Here is a 23,183-nt window from a genome sequence, read left to right as displayed (position 1 = left end):
ACTTTTGAAATGTGTTATCCTTTTCTACAAGGAAATGGTGTTAATTTCCAAGAAATGTGTTTATTCCTGCAGTCATGATGGTACCATGATTTAAGTTAAGTTTAAAATGCAGGACCGCAAATGCCCAGTGTCTGTCTGTCTGTCTGTCTATATCAGGGTTGCAAACTGTCTTTTGTTTGTTTTTTGCTGTAACACATCAGGAATGCACAAGCAGTTGTAAAATGTGGAATGATGAGTAGCATGGAGAAGATAAACGTTAATTATGCTGAAGTAATGCACATGCCTGTCTAAACGGGAGCCCCATCAGGCCATTAAGTATGGGGCCTAAAATTACCTAGCTGTATCAGTGAAATAATGGGCGTTTCAAATGTGTATAACAATATTAGCATATGCAAACAGAACAGAATGGAGCTCTTAGGGGCAGGGCTGATTGTATGTGGGAAAGGCCAGTCCTAGGGAGAATATACCCCGGTTCCCTTGGTGGCAACTGGGCTCTGCGAATATTATGTATGTACACACATACGCTATTGCCAATGCTCTGGATGCCAAGCATAACTTTTGTTAGCTTGGCATCTAGAGCACTGGCAATAGTCAAAAACTAGAAAGGCTGACAGGGCAGCACAATCATTGACTGAAAATTGTGGCAAAAAAACATTAACCAAGTTTTGCTTAAAGAGTAACTCTAAAATTTAACAGAAAGGACTCATGTCTGCTCCCATCTCTTTGGGGAAAGGGCCAACTCTCCCTTGCACCCTTGTTCTTCTTGTACTCTGACAAGTTTTAAACCTAAACATACCCCTCTTCAGGTGTTCTTCATATGTATAATCTCTACACACAAATACAAGAAGCCACGAAAAACATATTAGCTGCTTCTCCCCCCTCCATCACCATTTTTTCACTCTCTACACCTGGAAGGGTGACTGTGTGCAGAGAAGAGACTCCTCCATCTGCAGAGGCTCTCTCTGTGATTTAGAGCCCAGATTTTCTAGGATTTCAAGTCATAGGGACAGCTTCCATGGACAGAGGAGCACATGTAGAGGGCCACAAAAATGGTGACTGAGGGCAGAGCTAGCACACTCATTCCTGTTCTCCCTTCTCAAGTGTAGAGTTTACACATGTGCCAAATGCCTAAGGAAGGCTTTTGAAGCTGTTTTTTCTTTCCCTCTCACACATTGACCCCAAACACACTTTCTTTCTACTCTTCCTCTCCATACACAATTCTTTATTAAATAAACTAATAAGTATGTAGAATGACACAGCCAATAAAAATCCTAAGAGACCAGGTTGGTTAAAATATATTACAAAATAAGTAAAATGCATTTCAACACAAAAGTCTTAATCAGTGCCTAAGGTCACAAGACTAAACATAACAAACCTGTAAAAAATAATAACAAATAGAGGTCAGCACTTCCAAAAATGGTGTGGGGGCGGGGCGGGGCGGGGGGAGAATCCAACAATACATTAAAACAAGAAATATTCACCAACAGGCTTTGGCTCTTGCAAAACTTTAAAACAAATAAGGTAAAACAATTTCCTTCAGATGCTTGTTATAAGTGCCTGTCCTAATCACTGATCTGAGTCATAAATATATCTACTACCTCATTTCCCAAACTACAACATTTACCTTCTCAGCACTTCCTAATTATTCTTTAGCATAGCCCCCAGTAAAAACTTTCCAAAGCCAGTTTAATATAAAAGTTTTTCCTTCCTCTGCTTTCATATCAAAGTCACTAGTGAGTAGATGTTATACTCTATCTTCTGAAATCACTAAGGAGTTTTTATCTAAACCATATTGTTCTCCTTCTTATCAGAGCCGCAACAGCTCCAACAGCTGTGAGCTCCCACAAATTAATTTAACCACTCCCATTGCAAACTGAAAAAAATATCGCTGACCAACTAAACGAACTGAGTCCTGAGCAATAGGAACAAACATGATATAAACCACAATGGCAATACTAATATGCAAACAGCAAATTATGAAGAACAAGAAGAGCCATGTTGAATCAGACCGAGGGCCCATCTAGTCCAGCATTCTGTTCATGCAGTGGCCAACCAGCTGCCTGTGGCAAACCCACGAGTAGGACATGAGTGCAACAGCACTCTCATGCTCATGTTCCCCACCAACTGGTGTACATTGGCATACTTCCTCTGATAGTGTAGGTAGCCTATAACCATCAGGAGTAGTAGCCATTGATACAGTCTTCTCCTCCAGGAATTTGTCCAATCCCCCTTTAAAGCTATCCAAATTGGTGGCCATCACTACATCTTGTGGTAGTGAATTCCATAGTTTAACTATGCACTTCCTTTTACCTGTCCTCAGTCTCCTGCCAATCAGCTTCATGGGATGCTCCCTAGTTCTAGTATTATGAAAGAGGAAGAAAAGTGCATCTCTATCAACTTTCTCACACCACACATAATTTTGTATATTTCTATCATGTTTCTCCATAAGCAGACAAAGAGTTAATCCACATATAACTTAGCCACCTGACAATGCACCGAATTTCTGCCTGGTAAACTTTGGGTGTGTTTGGGTTCATATGTTTTTATCAAGTTCTGCTTCTTCTGTGGATGTGCCTTCTATCACCACTAATGGAGTGGCGGGGGGAGTATTTTGAAGTGGAACAAAACAGGGCATTTCTTTGGAGATATTCCTATTTTCTTCTTCTTCTTCTTCTTCTTCTTCTTCTTCTTCTTCTTCTTCTTCTTCTTCTTCTTCTTCTTCTAGGTTCTGGGGCTTAGGCCTGCCTGAAAGTCACCTAAATGTTTACACAGATGTTTAGGAGCTAGTTGTGGATACTTTGTGGTCATTTTGTACATGCTCAGAAACACTCCTGTCTTTTATACTGTTTCCTATTTCCCATTGGAATTGAGAAAATGTTCCAGGATGCAATCCTCATGAACCTAATATAAACTCTTCCCAGCTTGCATGGTTTGCTGAATCAGCAGAAAGAATCTAGAGTTGCTGAGAGCAAACACAGTGCCGGGGGTCGGGGGGGGGCGTGGGGAGACATCACACCTGGAAAGGTGCTTCTTCTGCCTTGATGCTAAACACAATTACTTGTAAATAAGCACCATTTTGTTGTAGGAAAGGCTAATATATTTTCAAAGAAAAAACAATGACAATCTGTAACCATTGTACAGGGGGTGGCCAATCTGTAACCATTGGCCACCCCCTGACTATAAAATGTTTTTAGAAATAAGTAGAAAGGACGCTGTGGCAAGAGTAGCAGCCTGGCAGGCCTCAGCAGACCCATCGTGGCCGAGGTGCTGCAGCCAGGCCTGCTTGCTGCTGCCCCCATCACCTGCTGCTCTCTGGATCGTCATCCCCCGCCCCGAGTTGTGGGGCCCTGGAGTTTGGCCCTAAGGTCCCACCCCAGTTGCACCCCTGTGTATCAAGGCCAGGGACATATGAGAATTTAGTTCCTGTTCACAATCCAGAGCCACTGTGGTGTAGTGGCTAGAGTGTTGGACTGGGAGCTGGGAGATCGGGGTTCTTGTCCCCACTCAGCCATGGAGGCTCACTGGGTGACTTTGGGCCAGTCACAGACTCTCAGCCCAACCTACCTCACAGGGTTGTTGTTGTGAGGCTAAAATGGAGAGGAGGATTATGTACACCACCTTGGGTTCCTTGAGGAGGAAAAAAGGTGGGATATAAATGTAATAAATAAATAAATAAATAAATAAATAAATAAATAAATAAAAAGTCCCATTCACAACCCCAAATGCAAGCACATGCAGGAGTTCAATTCTTGGCAAATGTTTACCATTTTGTGAACTTGCGTTTGTGTTCAAAAGTGTGCATATGTGCAAGTGCACAAATCCCATCTCCATGTGCATTTTCATGCAAATGTGCATTTTTCCTGATTGGGGGGAAAATGGTTGGATTTGGGAATGCAAATGAAATAAAACAAGCTTCAGGGAAGAATTCAGAGAACCTCAGCAAGCTCGAACGTTGCATGTTCGCCCATCCCTAGTCAAGGCACACAGGCATAGGACATGTCAGTCTACTGTTGAGTCCTCTTCTGCTGAGGGCTGGACAGGGACAGCCTTAACTTTATTACCCAGTTTCTGATGGGGCCCCATCCTTAGCTAGGGGAAGAGAATAAACTCCAGTATGACAATTGTCCATGTCAACTAGCAATCAGATTAAGGTGATGAGATGCAACACCGGGCAGAGTGTCTACTGCACTTTGAATTGTTGCGTAGAAGCAGGTATGGTTTTGTTCACCCCTGCATGATAAGCTGTACCTGCTGAATTTTCTCTTTGCATACATCTATGAAAGATACAGGAGCCTCACTGCCTTTCTTCGTGCCAGGTCACCCTTGATCTGGCCCAGCACATCTTTCAACAGGATGCAGTACTTTGCACTCTATTCGATACATCCAGGTGATACAGCCATTCTATGCAAAAGGCCCCTACTTACCTTTTTCAGGATTTCCGCTCTGAAATGTGTCTGCGTGTCTCTAGCACCTTCTGTGTTTCTGGTTTCCAGGGTGCGGTCAGCTACTTGCCAAGCATCCCTAACTGCTCTCTAGAGTTGTACTTTCTCTCCCTGCCCTGCACCTGGTGGTTCTGAGACTTTGTCTCTCTCTCCTCCTTGCTCCTCAACTCCCTTGCCTGGAAAGAGGGAGGAGAATGCACAGAGGTCCCTGGAGATGAGGCAGTTCTTTAACCCCCTTCTTGCCAGAGCCAGAGAGCTACAAAGCAATTGTCGACCTGAAATTGTACCTGAATAGCTTGGATACCCACATTGGAGCTGCTGGGAACCTAAACCTCTTAGCTAATTTTGGAAATTCTGACCATTACTACTCTTATTACATCTACAGATAATGTGATAGGTGTGAGGCACCTTGCCCCCCTCCCCATCCACACAGGTGTGCAAATAAGCTGCTAACATGTTATGAGAGGATTAGTTCCAATTTCTCCACTGTACATCTGTGCTCTGGGTGTGGTGATCTAAAGGATGCTCCCTTTAGGGTAGAAACTGCTACCAGCCCACCAAGGCTGTGGGGGAAGTTCAAAACTGAGTCCCAAATACTTGTAGGGCATTCACACAAGGGATTGCTTTCTAAGGAAGATTAAAAAACAAACATGTAGGAGTATCAACAGAGTTCTCTGTCTTCTTTCTGCTTAACAAAGAGTGCTTCCAGAAGACGCTTTTAATTGTACGGAAGGTTCAAACATCGTTGTCCATTTGTAATCCTCCCATGTTTGTCCCTCTGCTTCTTCCATGCTTTTTCTTTCCACAAAAATATCTGTTTAAAGAGGGAAAGATGGAATAAAAAAAGCTCCACAATGTCTTTTGATTGGTCCACTAGGAGCTGTCTGCCTGGAAGCACCCAGAAATGCAAGCTTAACCACTGTCTTGGTCCTGCTGGAACCCTCCATTGTACAAGCCTGGGTGACATAGTCAGTGTGTATGTGGGGGGGTGTTAATCAAACTAAGATGTCCTTGGTGACTTGATTAGAATAATGGCTTTTTTATATCTCTGAGACTGAAAAGACAATGTTGTGGTTGTCTATTACTCTCAGGATGTTCTGTTGGGGAGTTCTTTGAGGCAATACTCTGGATCTCTGTTCTGGAGAGGGGAGTTCCTTCTCTTCTTGTGGTGTATTGGTTTATTATTTATTTAGATTTTTTGATTTTGAAAGGTGGGGCATAAATGTCGGAACTAAATAAATACATCTACATCCTCCAAGGCTGAGTACGGTTTGAGTGGGTAGTTGTCTTTCTACTCTTTCAATTTTTTTAAATAACAGAAATATGACAATTGAACTCATACTATGCTTTATTTTATTTTAAGCCTCACAATTCTAGTCTAAGGAGTTTTAAAACACATATTTCTATTTTGATAACATATATTTAAGACTTACATTTGATATGCAATTTTACTTTAGATGCATGATTAAAAAAAAAAGCCGTCATGAAGATTCACAGACATTTGAAATGTAGCCAATTCAGCCAGCCATTAATTTAATTTATTTATTTTAATTTGAATAAAAGTAATTTAAAATTAATTTTAATTTTAAAATTAAGCATTTAGCATTTTTTATTTTAAATAAAATAAACCCTATATTCTAAAGGAAATCAACACTGACGGCTCATTGGAAGGACAGATACTGAAGCTGAAGCTCAAATATTTTGGCCACCTAATGCGAAGAGAAAAGTCACTGGAAAAGACCCTGATGCTGGGAAAGATTGAAGGCAAAAGGAGAAGGGGATGGCAGAGGACAAGATGGCTAGATAGCATCACCGATGCAATGAATATGGACTTAAGCACACTCTGGGAGAGAGCGGAGGACAGGAAGGCCTGGCGTGCTATGGTCCATGGGGTCACGAAGAGTCGGACACAACTTAATGACTGAACAACAACAACAATATTCTAAAACCTGTAAATCCAGCTGCATCCATTGCTAGAGACTGTTGAGAAAAAAAAACTAAGTAGGGGAGGGAGGGATGGGTGGACAGACTGACAGCGAAAGAAAGAAATATTAGAAGGAAATCTAAGTTAGGAAAAATTGTTGAAAATGTTTGATCCACATTGTTTCAGTTATATACCCAAGGAATAAAAGCTACACAATCACAAAGAAATTCAGGTGGCTGCCCGTCATGTTAACCATACTTTAGTAAATCACATTTCTACAGCTGGTTTGTCCTTCCTTCCCCAGAAATATGCCATCTGTTAAAAGGCCTGTATATTTGTTCTTCTCTTATATATTGCAATAAATAACAATTCTAAAAATGTCTAATGGTCGTTGAAATGTTATGATCTTTAAATGAATAATACTCTGCCAAAGAGTGGTTATTTGGGAACATGTCCAGCATATATGTGAAATCAATGTGTTGAGCACTTCACACACACACACACACACACACACACGCGCGTTTCAAATCTCATGTGATTATTTATTGGTAGTATCTATCACTGTGGCTAGTTCACTAGTTTTACTCTTGAGTCCTGGGCTGGTCCAAGACATTTACTGCCCCACGAAAAAGCCTGGTAGTGCTTGTCCATCCCCCATTTCCACACACAGAAGCCAACCAGTCTGGCAGTTGAATCTTCCTCCACAGTGTCAGGACAGCTTCCTGCACTAGCTTCCTCCACTAGTGGGGCAGCTTAGGGGGTGCAGGACAGGCCATGTAGCATGCACAGCTTGGTCCTCCAACAGAAGGGAATAACCAGGGGGACTCAGGAGGAACATCCAGGAGTGCCGCTGCCATTGTCCTCTGCCACACTTCCGGCAATGGCCTCACTCTGTCTAATGGTTGGGCTGGCCCTGCTTAAGTAACTGTTGTTGTAAACAATTCAGTGCATCACTGTCCTGTGTATGCATACCAAATGTGCAAAACTCTTTGCTTACATAAAGCAATAGTGGGTAATTATACTATATGGCTGACCTTGCTGTATAGGTATTATGAGGTATAAAAAGTGAGCACAACAACTGCTTTAAAATATTCTTCTACTTCTTTAACAAGTTAATCTTGACTATATGAACGAGCAAACCTTTGAACTTTGATCTGAAACTTCACCCTTCCCTGAAAACCAAAATAGCATTCCTGGAATCACATTCTCTAAAGTATTTGCAGCAACACAGGGTCAAACTAGAAGTGATGTGGGATCCATGACTGGACATTCCCACTCCCTTTTGTTAAAAGCAGCTGTGTGTGGAGTGGGGGATTTGGATCAGAGACATGGTTCTGGGAGAGTTAACCCTTTCCTCCTGTATTGTTCCTGAATGGAACTCCCCCACCACTAAAAGCTGCCATTAGCCAGAGGGCAAAAAGACAGCTAACTATAATGTACTTGTCTTTTTCTCCTTCCATGGCTAATGGGTCAGAATTTTGTGAAGGGGGAATTTATGTCAGGGAAATTGTGCAGGGGGAAAGGGTTAACCTCCTGCACCATCCTTGGGGCCCTGATCCAGATACTGCTTTTAACTAAAGTAAAGAACTCTGAGGGGTAAAAGCTTTCTTTAATTTTGACAATAGACAGACTATAAAGAGAGAGTGAGAGCTGAAAGGCAGGGCTAGCAATTTCGATATTGCTTGATTAGGAGGCACTGGGGCCCTTTCTTGTCAGTGCAAAATATGTGTATACAGATCATCCGAAGAAGCCTCCTGTCCAGCCTTTCCTTGAGACCTTTCAAGGAGGGGACACATGCAGGCAAATGTTGCCTCCATGCCTGTTGTAGGGGGTATTTATATGAGAGAATCTGCAGATGGATAGAATGAATTCATAATTCTCTTTGTGCCTACTGATTCTCCCTTGGACATGCACAATTCCTGGACATTTTCCTTAGCTGGACTTATTTCTGGTTTTTGCGTCCACATGGTAGTGGAGAAATGCAATCAAATATAGATTGGGTGGGGCATTTGATGGGGAGAATCGACAGGTATGGGAAGACTCTCCTGCCCACTGATTCTTCCCTGCAAGTGCTTTGCCTGTATTTCCCTTACAAGGGGATCCCCGTGTATCCATGTGTTTATTGTAAGGTATTTATACAGAGTTTCCCATTTAAAAAATCCTGAGGTGGTTTATAACAAATGATAAAACAATACATCAGTATAAAAGCACAACAATATTTAGACAAGTTAACGGTTGGGAAAAAGCCAGGGTGAACAAATACTGTTTAATAATCATTGAAAGCACATGATTGTGGGTCCCCAATGTATCACAGTGGGAAGGTCATTCCAGAGGGAGGGTGCCACCACGGAGAAGTCCTGTTGCCATGTTGCTGCCAGATGGGACCCTGCAGGGTGTTGCACAGACAGGGAGGCCACCCCTGAAGATTGTACTGGTCTAATGGGTCTATATAGGGGGAGATGATCTTTCAGGTAACCTGGCCCCAAGTTGTTTAGGGCTTTATATGTCAATAATAATACCTTAAACCTGGCTCAGTAGCAACAGGTGTTATGTACACATGGCACTCCATTCAACAGCCTTCCTGCAGCATTCTGCATTACCTGCATCTTCCGAACCAGCCTCAAGGGCAGCCCCACATAGAGAACATTACAGTAGTCTAGTCTCAAGCTTACCAGTGCCTGGATCACAATGGTTAAGCTATCCTTGTTCAGGAACGGGCACAGTTGATGTACTAGTCAAAGTTGGTAAAAAGCACTTCATCCCACACAAGTCCCTTGGACTTCTAATGACAATGAAGAATTTAGGAGCACCCCCAATTTACATACCTGTTCTTTCAGGAGGAGTGCAATCCCATCCAGAACTCCCTGATTCCTGGTCCTTGGAAGCACTTACCCACAGTGCCTCCATCTTACTGGGATTCAGTTTCAGCTTCTTGGCCCTCATCCAGCCCACCACTGTATCTAAACACTGGTCCAGGTCATGCACGGCCTCTTCTGTTCTCCTTGTAATGTCCACTTCCTCCTAGGTTTGATGTTTTAGTGGGCTTTCCATTATGACCCAAGATCTTTCCTGTGTACTCAAATCTAGGTCAGCTCTATCAATGTTTATGTGAAGTTCAGATCCTTTGTCCCAACACCCATTGTTCTCAACTTTATTTATACCCTCAGGTTGTTACCCATTCACACATTTCTGAGAGATCCGCCTTGGAGCTGTTCAGTCTGCCTGGGATCTGTTTCACTAGACCCGATAGTTTTTAAAAACTAATTTTAAAACTCAAATCCCAGTACCATGATGACTACAGGAATAAAATGGAGTTTGCTTCTGCTGCCCCGATGCTATACACGTTTCCTTGGGAATAAGCACCACTTTGTTGTAGAAAAGGCCAATATATTTTTTTTTACGAAATGAGCATCTGTAACCATGTACACGCCTAGCCAGCCAAGGGCACAATCCTATGCATGTTTAGGCAGAAAAAAGTCCCACATCCCCCAGCATTCCCCAGACAGCAAGGTGTTTTTTTTGTCTAAACATGCGTAGGATTGCGCCCTAATTATTATTTTTTTTAAAATAAGAATAACGGGTGCTGCGGGGGAGCAGTATCAGCCGCCAGCATGCAGCTCGCGCTGGCCCGGTTTGCCACTGCTCATTCACCTGCCACTCTCTGGGGGGTCATTTGGGGGCCCAGTGGGCTGAGGGGCCCTGGACGTGGTGCAGCCCCAGCTGCGTGGCTGGCAGAAAGTCAGTACAGGTTATTCTGGGGCGAAAGCCCCGGATACTTCTCTGCGTCGCCACCGATTTCCTCACTCGCTCAGGGAAACGATCTTTCGAGGGCGTCTGCCTCTGACAAAGGATCCCTCTGCACGGGCACGATGGGGAAAGGAAAAGAAAAAGCACGGGCAGGGTGCGCGCGCGGGTGCGCCGGGCCGGGCCGGGCCGGGGGACGCGCGTAACTGGTTCTGACGGAGCCTGAGCGCGCGCGGCTGCCTCCTTGCCGCCGGCAGGGGTCGCGTTGGTCCCGGCCGCGGCGTCGCGCTGACCGACCCCCGCCTCGTCCCGCCTCCCGCTCGGTGCCCGCCGGCGGCTCAGGCAGCTCCGCTCAGCTGCGCGCTCCTCGGGGCTGTCGGCGCCCCCGAAGACGCCGAAGGCAGCGGGGCGCGTCGTGCCCGCCCTCGGGAAACCCCCGGAGTCGGAGGAGCGCCGGGCGCAGCCGCGCCAGCATAGGATAAGGCAGCATGGCGGCTCCGGAGCGAAGGGCCTTCGCGCACCGCATTAACCGGTGAGGGAGGGACAGGGGCGTGCACGGCTGGGCAGCCCCCGCGAGGGGCGGAATGGGGCTTCCTGCGTCTGGCCTCGATCGGGGAGGGGGTGTCTTCCGTGCATCCGAAGCCCACCTCTCTCTTCCCGCACAAGGAGTAGCGCCCCATCCCTTCCCCCTTCTCCACTCCCCCTCTCCTTGGCTTAGCCAGGGAGACCCTCAAGGTTGCCCGTCCGCCTTCCTTGTGGTTCTATTTCCTCGCCCCCGGAAACAAATGCGCTCCCGGGGTCCACCCCCCCTTTGTAAATATGTTCCCCAAAGTCACTAGCCCACCCCAATTGTTCCTTGCCCACGCATCTTTCTGTTAAGTGATTTGTGGCTTATGGGCATCCCGGGAAGAAGAGGGCGGGGGCGTGAAAGAGAAAGGAAACCAGGCTTTCCGTCTTTCCCGGACATCTAGAGGCAATAATTACTTGCTGCGGGTTACCGAATGACCCCTACATCAAGTACTCCACTACTCTTCCCCATTTTCCTCCCCTTCTCTCCATTCTGAGCACTGCCACACGGGCTGCTTGAATAGATGCTCCTAGTCGCTCAGTGCCTCTCAGTTACACCCGCCCGCCGCATTCCATGTGTGAACAAAACTGAGGTGAAAGGGGACTATGAACATTGAGCCATGTATTCGTACAGGATCACTTGTGATATGTGTTTATTCTATAAAATGGTTGTCCCAGCCCCTGTTGCAGATTGTGAGCAAATGCCCAAAGGCTGATGGCTATTCCAGGTTCACCAATCTGCAGTAAAAGGGTAAAAGTCTTGTGGACGCATCCAAACTTGCCCATTTGGGATCTCTGTTGTTTTTATTATTTATATATTGCTAACACTATGCATGATAGTAACAGCAAAATGGCAGTGCCCTGCCCTGAGATGCATACAATCTAACATTTCCCACAGGGAAGGCTATAGAGGAAGATGGAGATGAGGGTAAATGGGGAAGGTTACATGGAGTGCTTCCAGTAAAGGCTTTTATTGCCCCATCACTCTGCCTCATTTATGGAATTTTAGAGATGGGGTTGTTCCCAGACATCGTAACTCTCCCATGTTTTCCCGCAATGACTTACATCTTTTTTTCTTACCACAGAAAATCTGTTAAGAAAAAAAAAATGGAATTGCTGCACAATGTCTTCTGATTGGTAGCGGTAGGAGTCTTCAGTCTGGAAGCACTCATGTTTGCCCACCTCTTTCCAGTTGTTGATTTAACTGACTACTCATCACCTCTTTTCCATTCCCCTCTTGATTTTCCACCAGAAGAAGTGGCATAGTAGAGGGAGGGCCTGGTCCCTTTTCTGTGAGAGTAAATATGCTTTATGGTGGAATACATACCCAGGTAGAGCAGAATATCACCTTTTGGGAGTGGGGAACTGACAGAGCTGATGGCTGTTCCTGTGATGGAAAGATGGATGGATGATTCATTATCTACCACACCCCCTGCCCTCACGAAGAAAAAGCGATTCAGTTGAGTTTGCATGACAGGAACAGACTTTTCAGGGAGGTGTGTGGTGTGTGTGTGACAGCCAAGGTTAGATTATACATCCCCAGTGTCCATTTCCCACGCTTCTTCCAGTTGAATAGTATGGTGTATAATCTTAGTTTTTCCTTTCCCATGGAGTAATCTGGGAATGAAGACAAGGTAGTATTCCCCCTCATCCTTCCTCTACACTTGCTTCATCTAAATACAGAGCAAAATGTTTGGCTGCTTGCAAATGGGAGCTGCAGTTCTTGGTACATTTTAGCCTAGGCAAAAATAAGTATTTAGAAATTACTAGCGCCCTGGCAAGTTTTTTCTTAAAACAACAAGTAGCTTTTGAGCAAATGAAAGATATGAAGAATGCACAGATTTTTGAAAATGTCTGTTTGTAATTATACTGGCACCCAGTATTCTGACTGTATTTTGATAACCTTGATTTTGGGGAGCAGTATTTATCTGTAGAGGTGAACTTGTGGATCAGCATAATTGGTGGAACTTTGTTGATATGGATCTGTAGGATATCCTTTGGACAGTGAAATTGTTCATTGTCAGTAGAGCGTACCCATGTTACATTCATAGTCATAATGATTTCTGTTACCTATTTTGAGAGCTGCTGTAGCATTGTAGTTAAAAGACTGAGCTGTAAATTGGGATGTTCCTGCTTTAAATCTCACTTCTGCCACAGACTCACTAATATTGCAGTCCTGCACATGTCTACTCAAAAGAAAGACACACTGAGTTCAATGAGTCTTACTCCTAGATAAGAGTGTATAGGATTGCAGCCTAAGTGGCCTTAAGCAGGTCACTAGTCCTCAGCCTCTATGAGCTTGGGGGAGGTGTGGAATCACTCGCCCCCAATTATACTTCGTTTCAAATGTAGGGGGTTTCTACCTTCCATAGACAGCCTTTCCTACTCTGTTCTTCCCTCTCCTTTAGCCACAAGTGTATCCGTAAGCTCAACGCATCTTGTTAATATGGAGAATTGTGAGTAAAGGGACCTGTGAGCCCAGAAAGGAGTCCGCCTGCCGCATCTCTGTATGATTCACTATTCTGGCCCTGTGTCCTTCCAGTTTGAAAGCATGCCCACAAACGTAGAAGGATGTGCTCCTCTGAGACTGAGTAATTCTTACCGTTATACACTCTAAAAGCAAGGCTTTTTAGCTGAAGGAGTGATTTGTGCCTCCAGTTATAATTAAGAAAAAGTGTACTTCAGCTATTGAAAGGTGAGGAGCTAGAGCTCAGTGATAGAACACACGCTTTGCACACAGAAGGTCAAACCCTGGTATCTCCAGGTAGGACTAGGAAAGGTCTGAGTCTGAAACCCTGGAGCGCTGGCCCCTGGGCTAGATAGAACAGCAGCCTGACACAGTATAAGGCAGCTTCATATCTTCATATAGATTGCAAAACACTCCTTTCGTTGGATGTTAGCCTTCTTTGTCTTAAGGCAGGATATAAATATTTTCAGTAAACAGGTAAAACAGGGAGAGGCCTTGACAGAGAGGAGTTCTGGTGCTCATGTAACCTTAAGGTAACCCTTAAGTAAAGATTTCCTTTCCTTGTATCCCCAAATTTGAGTTCCATTTTGTCTAGGTTTAGAACATATGATCAGTTTGTCTATTTAGAAAACACCTACACTGTTCTACAATAAAACCTTCCAGGTGGTGTACAATAAAGTAATAAAATAATAACGATTAGTTGTTAGCACAGCACCTCCTTGTGTGTGTATGCCTGGAAAAACAGAGGCTTGTAGCACCTTAAAGGCTAACAAAGCATACGCTTTCATGGACTGGATTCCACTTTATCTGATGCATGAAATATTGTGCTCAGTTGGCAGGTTTATATAGACATGGTGGTAGAGGGAAAGGGGGAAGTTGTAAACGGTGAGGGCAAATGGTACTGGAATACAAAAACTATGGTCAGAGACAACTCAGGGTATGCAAAATAAGCACAGTGACCCCTCCCTTGGAGTATCTGATGCCCGTTTTTTTTTTTTAAAGGGCAAAAGGGGTGGAGGCAAATACTTCAGCAGTATGTCTGGACCACAGATGGAACTACCGGTGGCAGGCATTGGGCTGTCTTGATACCCTAGGTGCTTGGGATATTTGGAAGACTAGCACCAGGCTAGAAATATATAGTCTTGAGTTATTCAGAATTTGTCTTTGGGGAGCATTGAAATGTAATTAATTCTTAGGTCTATGGAGAGCAAATAGATGAAGGGGGTTAACAATAACTCCCAGTTATTGTGGGAAAGAGGTATTTGCTTGGGGATTGTGAGAAAGAGAAGCAGTTTTTGTCCCCCAGATGAAATAAGTGTAAAAGAGCTGGAAGCTTGGCTAGGAACACCACACATGCATTTTAAGCTAGGCTTTAAAGACTGGTGGAGAAGGAGAGAGCATTGCCTTTTAGGTAAACAAGGCTAATCCCTTCCTAGGGTGTGCCTGCCTAGATGAGCCTGTGACGTGGGAAGCTCTCACATTGTAAACCTCATAGTAACCATGTTTGTGGGAGCAGATCCTTGGCAAGCAGCTAGCACTGCATGCTTAAATCTCGGTCCCATCAATCCCCCGGTGTATGAATTGTTTTATGGGAAGGAAGAAAACAGTGTCTTTCCCCCACTCTTGCCAGGAGGGAACCTTGGCAGTCGTGCTAGGATTTTCTTATGTCTATTTTTTCTCCCATTTGTTTCCTGCTTTTGATTCCTTTTGACCATTCACTGGAAAGTTCAAGCTAATGCTTTTGGAACGAGGCCTAATGGTTATTGTTGTTGCTTGAATGGCTCTTGTTTTGACCTCTTCCTTTTGCAGCACATTTAGACTTGAGCAGCAGTTCTTGATGGCCGAACTGTATGGGTTCTGTTTGTAAATAAGAATGTTCCGCTCCTCGCTACTTTCCTTCTACCCCACCCTTTCTTCCCTCAAATGCTAGTGGGCAGCAAATAACTAAAAAGCAATTGGTTGCCTGTTTGTGAAGCAGACGGCACTGTGTGGAGCCTCAGGGTGACTTCAGTGCTGGCAGAAGTGGAGGGTGAATAATTCAGGATGGCTTCTGGCACTCCATCTGTTTCTGTGGCTGCTCTTGGTCCCCACTTTTCTTGTCAAGCCAGTGATGGGCCTGTAGATGTGAACTGGAGAAACATGGCTGTAGGCATATTTGCTCATCCATTGCCTTGGGAGAGAAATGTATATCTTTATTCCCCATAGGGGCACAATAACTGAAGACTTGCAATTCACTGAATTGGTCTGGGTTCTCACAGCACAACAACCCACATGTTGTGTGAACCCAGTCATTGTATCTTAGGACAAGGATGTGATTAATTCCATCTTGTGTGATCTGCTGTTTTGTAAAGCTGGGTTCCCTGTGATGTGTGTTAAATTTACAAGGCAAGAGTGTGTACTTAGGATCTCTTAACAGTTAATTAACAAGCCTCGTGATCCTGAATATTTCATGTTTGCTTAAGAACATATTAAGTTTCTTGGTTGATCTGGTCCAGCACTTTTTTTTATGCTAGGATCCCAGCAACCAACAGATTCTAGGGGGTCCACCAGAAGTTGGCCATGTGGGTCTATCTTCTACCCTTAGGGAATTCCTTCTTTCATACAAATCTCTTCATCGTTTTCTATGGGGAGCTCTCACTCCACCTGCCCCTGCAAGGGAGAAAAAGGTGTTTAAAAAATGGAAGTTGGGCAGACTGTAGGAGTTTAGCTATTAAGTTTATGGTTAAAAGCATGTGAGCCATGGAAAGTGGAAGTTGTCAAAAGGGAAAGAAAGAGTGCAAAGGGAGAGGGAAGGAACCGGCCCACTTGAGGTTATAGGATGGGGTGAGCATTAGGGACAAAAACTCTCTTCGCCATGTTCTACAACTCCCCCCCGCCCCGGCTATATAGCAGTAACAGTCCCTGGTTCTGGGCAGCCCTGAGCCTGAGCCCTTTAGCATTGTAGGGAAAGATTTCAGGAGGACAGAAAAGTGAAAATGTATCCCATGGGAACCCCAAATAGTAGTCTAAGGCTCTGGTTCCAGGCTGGCTTTACCCTGAGGAGGAGGGCTCTTATTGGAGGCTGGGGACATTTTGTTATGGGTCTGCATTTGATCCTCCTGAGTTTGAAGGATCAGAGTGGGCCACATGCTTCAAAATTGGGTAGAGTACATGTGGACATAAACTGCAATAAAATCTGTGTTGAGATAAAATAAACATCCTGGCAACCAAATGCTGCGCTTCCTACAAATAAAGCCCCATGGAGGGGAATTGCTTAATTTTGGGACATACCTTAAGATTTTCTCTCTGTCTTTGCTGGACAGACATGATGCACAACTAGTATTGTTTTCAGAGCTCGATAAGTTGAGCTCAGCAGTCACAATGGGGCACAAGGGGAAGGAAAGGACATGGCCTCCATACAGGGCTTTATAGGTCCTGACCACCTTGGGATTGTGCTTGGGAGAATGTAGAAAGGGAGGGCAGTGACTGTCCCTGTCTAGAAGCTGTTTGACTGTGTTTTGGGAAACTTGGGGCATTTGCTGAGTCATCAACTTGGTTCAAGTAGTAGTCTCAGATTGAAATCCTGAAAGCATGAATGACTGTGGCTAGGTCTGAATCTGAGAACATTGCAACCCTTAAGTACCATACGAAGTACGTGGAATACAAGTCCAGTGGCATGCTGGCAGGTGTTATTCTGAAGCGAGACAACTTTGAAATATCTTCCAGTATGGAGTGGACTTAAATTGAGACTTTAAACAAGTTGGACCTTCTTTTGATTTCTTTCCTGTCCCATGAGGGATCTATCTACCTACCTACCTAGCTACATCGGTTGTATCCAATATTAGTTTAACTTAATTCCATTCATTTCAGTGGGTCTACTCCAAGTAGGACTAGCCTATCTATCTATCTATCTATCTATCTATCTATCTAGGACTCTTTGAATTCAGTAGTACAATTTAGGGCTGGAGTGGGGAGTTACTTTGTTGCTGCTATTGCTAAGCAGTTGGGAGTCATTAATCCTTGCAGACCTGCAAATCGGCCAGATCAACCAGGATATTCAATTTACCTTCTTCCCACCCCTGCGCTGTGCACAGTATCATGCCACTGAAGTGGTACTGTCAGGCCAGGGAGCATGGTGCCCTTTCCTCCTCTGAAGGGCCAGTGTGTGCAGATGAATGAGGCATCAGGCTGCTTGGCACAGTGCCCTGGAGCATACAAAGGCGTGGTGGTGTCACTTTGGAAAATGTTTTGCTTTATTCAGCTTGGCAGGCGGCAACACATGCAAGGAATAATTTATGGCTTGTGGCTCTGTAACTGGTTATTCTCTAACCTCAAAGGAGGAAATTAAAAAAAAAAAGTTGGGGTTGCTACCTTAATCTTTTGCTCCGGGGCCATTTGGGTCAGGAGCATGCCATTTAAATCAGCAGGAATTGCATCTGGTAGAACGGCAGGTTACTTGGAACTCAGACAGCAGGTTCTATTAGGAAAAAGGAGTTTGGGGGAAAGGAGTGATTTTGGAGTAGAAAAGAGATAGCTCTTAACTCTTTCCCTGCCCACTGCATTTCTCCTGCAACTTCTCTCTCTGGGTCACCCCTCTCTGTGAGGTTCCAGATGCTTGTTCTTGACAGTAAACATGGATCTTTTTTTTTAATTAATGTTTTATTGTAAATTTCTACAACAACAAAAAATCAGAAGGAAAATATATAGTATAACTTGTTGTTGTTGTTGTTCAGTCGTTAAGTCGTGTCCGACTCTTCATGATCCCATGGACCATAGCACACCAGGCCTTCCTGTCCTCCGCTTTCTCCCGGAGTGTGTTCAAAATAGTATAACTACATGCATTAAAAGACTCGGTTTCAATTATTACAGCATTCTAGAAAAAGTAGATTATACATAAACTTCAAAGAAACATGGATCTTAAACTCTGCTGGGGTGGGGGTTGAGGGGAGGAAACGGCAGATGCTTCTGTCCTCCAAATCACCTCTTCTGTAAACTGCTTTTCCCTGATAGGAACAGCTGTCTGGGGTTTGTTATATATGTTAGTAATATGTAGTTCTGCCTTCATATAAACATGTTTAATATTGGAGAGCTTGTCTTTGGAACCAGTGTGCCAATAGGTTTTTTTAACAGGTGTTCAGTTCATAATAATAATAATAATAATAATATCCCCAACGCTGCAACTGGAAACTGTAAATCTTGGGTTTCAGAGAAATTGTATCAATTGGCATACTTTTTGATCGGGTACTGAGAGAGGTTTCTTGGGAAAATTCTCCTCATAGATAGGTGAACAAGAACAGAGAACTGTGCCAAATGATGAAGAAGCCCCACCTCTTCTTTGAGCTATAAGTGTGTTTTCAAGGGTAGAAATGTATTCTTTGGGGTCAGGAGCTGGGGAAGAGAGATTTATTGAGACGTTAATGTGTACTGATTCTACATAGTGGCCTTTCTTCTTTGTTCATGGCCACGTTCATGATATGATCTCTAGGAGGCTTTGGCCACACAAATCCCTAGGTGCCTGGGCCTATTAAAAAAACTGCCTTCACAGTTTTACCACCCGAATTACTTATATGCTAATTAAACCTAGAGGATTTTTTTTAGTATTCACATTTCACAGTGCACTAAGAACCTGTCTTTCCAATTGCTAAGCTACATCACTGGTTTGTTGTGGGGCTAAAATGCCGCTCTGAGCTGTTTGGAGACTGTGTGGGATACAAATGTAAGTAATTTTCATAGGCAGTTATCTCAGATGTTATCCTCCGATGGTAAGAAGAAAAAAATCCAGGATGATTCTTAAAAAGTGGTACCCATTGTAGTACTCTTGGGATGTGGATATGCCACTTCCCTCTTGTTTACACAGTCACTTATGCCCGATTTGAGCCCCTGGGAAAGAGGTCTAAATCAGTACCTCTTCTATTCAGTTATAACAAAGGCAGCTGTGTAGACCAGAAGAAAAATTCCACATTGCACATTTTTGTGATCTTTGAGTTGGAGTAATAAAGGTATTACATTATGTGGATTTTGGTATTCTTCAGTTCAAGCCTCTGTTATTGTTGTTAATTATTATTATTTGTATGGTACGAAGATCAGTGTACACGATGCTTTACAACAGGGATGGAGAATATGTAGTCCTCCAGATGTTAGACTGCAACTCCCCTCACCATTGCCTATGCTGGCTGGGGCTGATGGGAGCTGCAGTCCAACAACATCTGGAGGGTTACACATTTACCACCCCTGCTTTACAGAGCAGAAGAAGGCATTGGTGAGGCTAAAAATATCAAAGAGAGGTAAACTATTATTTGAATGATATGAATATAAAAAACAAAAACACACACAAAAATAGCCATGTTTACCATAAGAAAGGTTCTAAAATTCATATGGGTGTAATACCTTTATTAGAACAACCAACAGATCACAAAAAATGTGCAAGATCTTGAGATATCTTCATCAGGCAACATGTTACAAAAAGCAGGTTTGGCTGGGGGGAGCGGGGGGGGGACTGACGATGGTGAAGTCACAGTGTCTTCATGTTCAGAGTCCCGAGATAAGGTGGTGGGGGTGGAGGTGTCTGCAGACATTCAGCTTAGGCTGTGCAGGTCATGTTATAGTTACAGGTTGGACCTAGAGATGCCCCTAGGATTGCTAGGAACCAGAAAGGGGAAAACGTTGGAGCCCCTATTTTGGAAATATAAAATCCAGCTGTTACTTAGACATGTTTCCATCCTCGGTGAATCACACAGGCACCTTTTACCAGTGGATTACAGAGAGAAACTAGGCAGTCCTTACATTAATCAAGCCGGAGTGTCAAGTGTCTAATAAAGATATTACACAAGTATGAATATAAAAGTATATTTCTGTGTAACAAAAGTTACTAACCCACAGCAGATGTTTTACTACCCTATCTGGCACATTGACAGTCTAAAAATGGAGTGGGCTGGGGAAAGAAGAAACACCGTACTTCAGTTCCATACCTGGCTGATTCTTCCTTGCCATGTACAAAAAGGTAAGTAGCTATTTATCAGCCTGATAGAAAGAGAGAGAGAGAGAGAAGAAAACAGAAATTGTGGGATAACGTGCTCATCATAATCTCAAAAGGAGATGCATATACGTGGCTGAAGTTTTATTTTAGGTGTTTCGTTGTTGTAAAATCTTGGTAGTTGCACATTTGTGCCAGTGTACACCTTTGATATCCAGATGCCAAAGGTGTCTTTTGGTAGCTGTAATCGTTATGCAATTGCAGATTTCCTGTACCTCGAGAGGTGACAGGCAGGGGCAGTTGATGTGCGCACACCCGTGGTGAGTTTCACATAGCCCAACACTTGCAGACAAATGTGGATCAGAGAGGGGAGTGAGGGAATCTGTGGTCAAGAAAGACAAATCACCTCAGTATGATTCTGCATGAAATATGCAGAATATATTAAGGATGTGGGGGAATGGGAGAAATCTTTCTCCATGAAAGATGACTTATTATGAAAAGAATGTTGAGTTGGGATATTTTTTGAGATCTCTCTTGTCCCTTTTGAGGATATAATGGGGGAAAGGATGAGATGGTGGCTTTGGTAGGCATCTTGATTAATGGCAAGGGCCACATGGGAAAATCATCTTGAGTCAGATTTTAACTTGCGAACTTGCTGCTGTTGTTAATGTACAGTCAGGGCCAGAAATATTGGAACAAGGATAACTGTTTTGGCAGTTGGCCTCTGTATACCACTACATTGAAGTTGAAAGGAAACACACCCAGATGGGAGCGAAGTCAGGACTTCCAGCTGTAATTCAAGGGGTGTGACAAAAGTGGGGCACCAACCATTCAGGAAGGACAGCTAGTGGCATACACACACCCCCATCATTGGTGGCTCATAAGTAATGGAACAAACCAACATCATTTCAAACGTAATGATTGCCTTTAATACCTGGATGAAAATCCTTTGCAGTCAATGACTGCCTGAAGTCTGGAACCTATGGACATGACCAAATGCTGAGTTTCCTCCCTCGAGATGCTTTGCCAGGCCTTTACTGCAGTTGCCTTCAGCTGCTGCTTGTTTGTGGGTCTTTCTGCCTTCAGTCTTGTCTTGCAGATGTTGACAATGACATGCCTACCTCCGCAAGAGCGTTCTTGACCTGGCTAGATGTTGTGAAAGGGTTCCTCTTCACCATGAGCAGAATTCTGCGGTCATCCACTTTAGTTGTCTTCCATGGTCTCCCAGGCCTTTGCTGTTGCTGAGCTTGCCAGTTAATTCCTTCCTTTTCAGGATGTTCCAAACTGTTGTATTGGCCACTCCCACTGTTTTTGCTATCTCTCTGATGGGTTTATTTTGTTTCCTCAGCCTAATGATGGCCTCCTTCACTGGCATGGACACCTCTTTGGACCTCATGTTGGGAGTTCCAGTGAACAGCTACCAAATGCAACTGTAACACTCAGAACCACCTCCAGGCCTTTTATCTGCTTGATTGGTCATGGGGTACTCAGGAAACAGGCCACGCCTGACCATGCAGCTGCTTGTCAGCCATTCGTTCCATTACTTCTGAGCCACCAACAATGGGTGTGTGTGTATGCCACTGGCTGTCCTTCCTGAATGGTTAGTGCCCCACTTTTGTCAAACCCCTTGAATTACAGCTGAAAGTCCTGACTTCGCTCCCATCTGGGTGTGTTTCCTTTCAACTTCAATGTGGTGGTGTACAGAGGCCAACTGCCAAAACAGTTATCTTTGTTCCAGTATTTCTGGCTCTGACTGTAACTCTCAAGCCTGGCAGATGTCAATCCACAATTGGTGGCTGTAATCTGCTTACTCTGCATCAGGCTTAACCTGGTCCCCACCAGATGTTTTGGATGACAACTCCCAGCATTCTTGACCATTGGCCATGGTGGCTGCGGCTGGTGAGGGCTGAAGTCCAAAACATCTGGAGGACACCCCAGGTTGGGGGAGGCTGCTCTATATTTGTTACTCTCCAGTGCTTTAGCCTTTTTGTGCCCTGCCTTGGAAAAAATGGTCTTGTATTGAGAATTGAAAAGACAACTTTAAATTGGAGACAAAGGAGACAAAGGCAAAGAGGTAAGTGGGCTGGAGGAAGCCCAGGGGGCTGTCCTTTTCCTTCTGAGTGGGTATGAGCTCACCAGGGGCTCCTGAGAGCGCCAACTGAATTGGGTGTGTGTGGCCTGAGCACTCCCAGCAGCTGTGTGGGCAGGAAGTTTCAGCCTGTTTCCTGCCTCCCAGCTGAGCAGAGCAGAAGAAGCTGCTCCAGCTAGTCTAGGGACTATAGAAGCAAGGAAGCTCCCAGAGAGCGAGCGATCAGAACAGGGGGAGCAAACAGGAGTTGGCCAGGGGACTTGAGCAGGGGAGGTCAAGGGGGAGGACCCTAACATTTTTTTTAACATTGTGTTTTCATTTATTTGTCTTGTAACACACACTTCCATACCCGTGGGACTCTGTTTTTAACCTCCAGTGAGTAGAGGACCAGGCACAGGCTACTCTAGAACAATCAGAAAGCTAGGCACAAAAAGGAAAAGAGACTATGGAAGGACAAGACTCTCCAGTGGTGGTGACCTGCAAGGTGTGTGCAATGTTTGTTTTCTTGCCTGAGAACAACATGGCTTACACGTGCAACAAGTGTAAGTTGATCACACTGCTGGAAGAAAAAGTAAGAGGACTGGAGAAGCAACTGTCGACCCTCCAGGGAATAAGAGAACACGAAGAGTTCTTGGACAGAACGGTGGAACTACAGCAGTAAAGTGAAGACCAGAAGCTTGAAGAACAACAGCAAGGTGAGGCAGAAGTGGGAAATGCTGAGGTGAGGAAAAATGCAGTAGAGGATACTCCTTGGAAAAGGGTGACAGGAGCAGAAGAACTAGAAGCCACTCTGCATCAGTGGAAGCCGTGGAGCTATGAAACCGTTTCCAGGATGAGACTGGAGGACAGCCTGCAGAAGAAGAATTACAGGGGAACCTGCATGAGAGCGAGCAAGAGGCCGAAGGTCAGTCAAGCAGAGGCGATGAAACCCAGGCCTACAACAAGAAGAAGAGAAGAGTAGTAGTAGTGGCAGACTCCTTGCTGTGTGGGATCGAAAC

The 23,183-nt window shown here is 44.4% G+C and overlaps 1 protein-coding gene across 1 annotated transcript in view; it reads left to right on the top strand.

Moving 5' to 3' along the window:
• Positions 1–10,356: 10,356 nt before the first annotated feature.
• The window catches only part of DOCK6 (dedicator of cytokinesis 6), a 140,218-nt gene continuing 127,391 nt past the window's right edge, over positions 10,357–23,183 (top strand). Inside the window, exon 1 of the mRNA XM_084835640.1 lies at positions 10,357–10,642. Coding sequence (XP_084691766.1) covers positions 10,599–10,642 — 44 coding nt within the window. The 5' untranslated portion in view covers positions 10,357–10,598. The remainder of the gene's footprint in view (positions 10,643–23,183) is intronic.

The sequence above is a fragment of the Heloderma suspectum genome, chromosome 2, assembly GCF_057233095.1.
Source record: "Heloderma suspectum isolate Gila_16-S chromosome 2, 16-S_ref, whole genome shotgun sequence".
In the NCBI taxonomy this organism is placed as follows: domain Eukaryota; kingdom Metazoa; phylum Chordata; class Lepidosauria; order Squamata; family Helodermatidae; genus Heloderma; species Heloderma suspectum.
The sequence above is the reverse complement of the archived record's forward strand: the minus strand, read 5'-3'. Positions and strand labels throughout refer to the sequence as shown.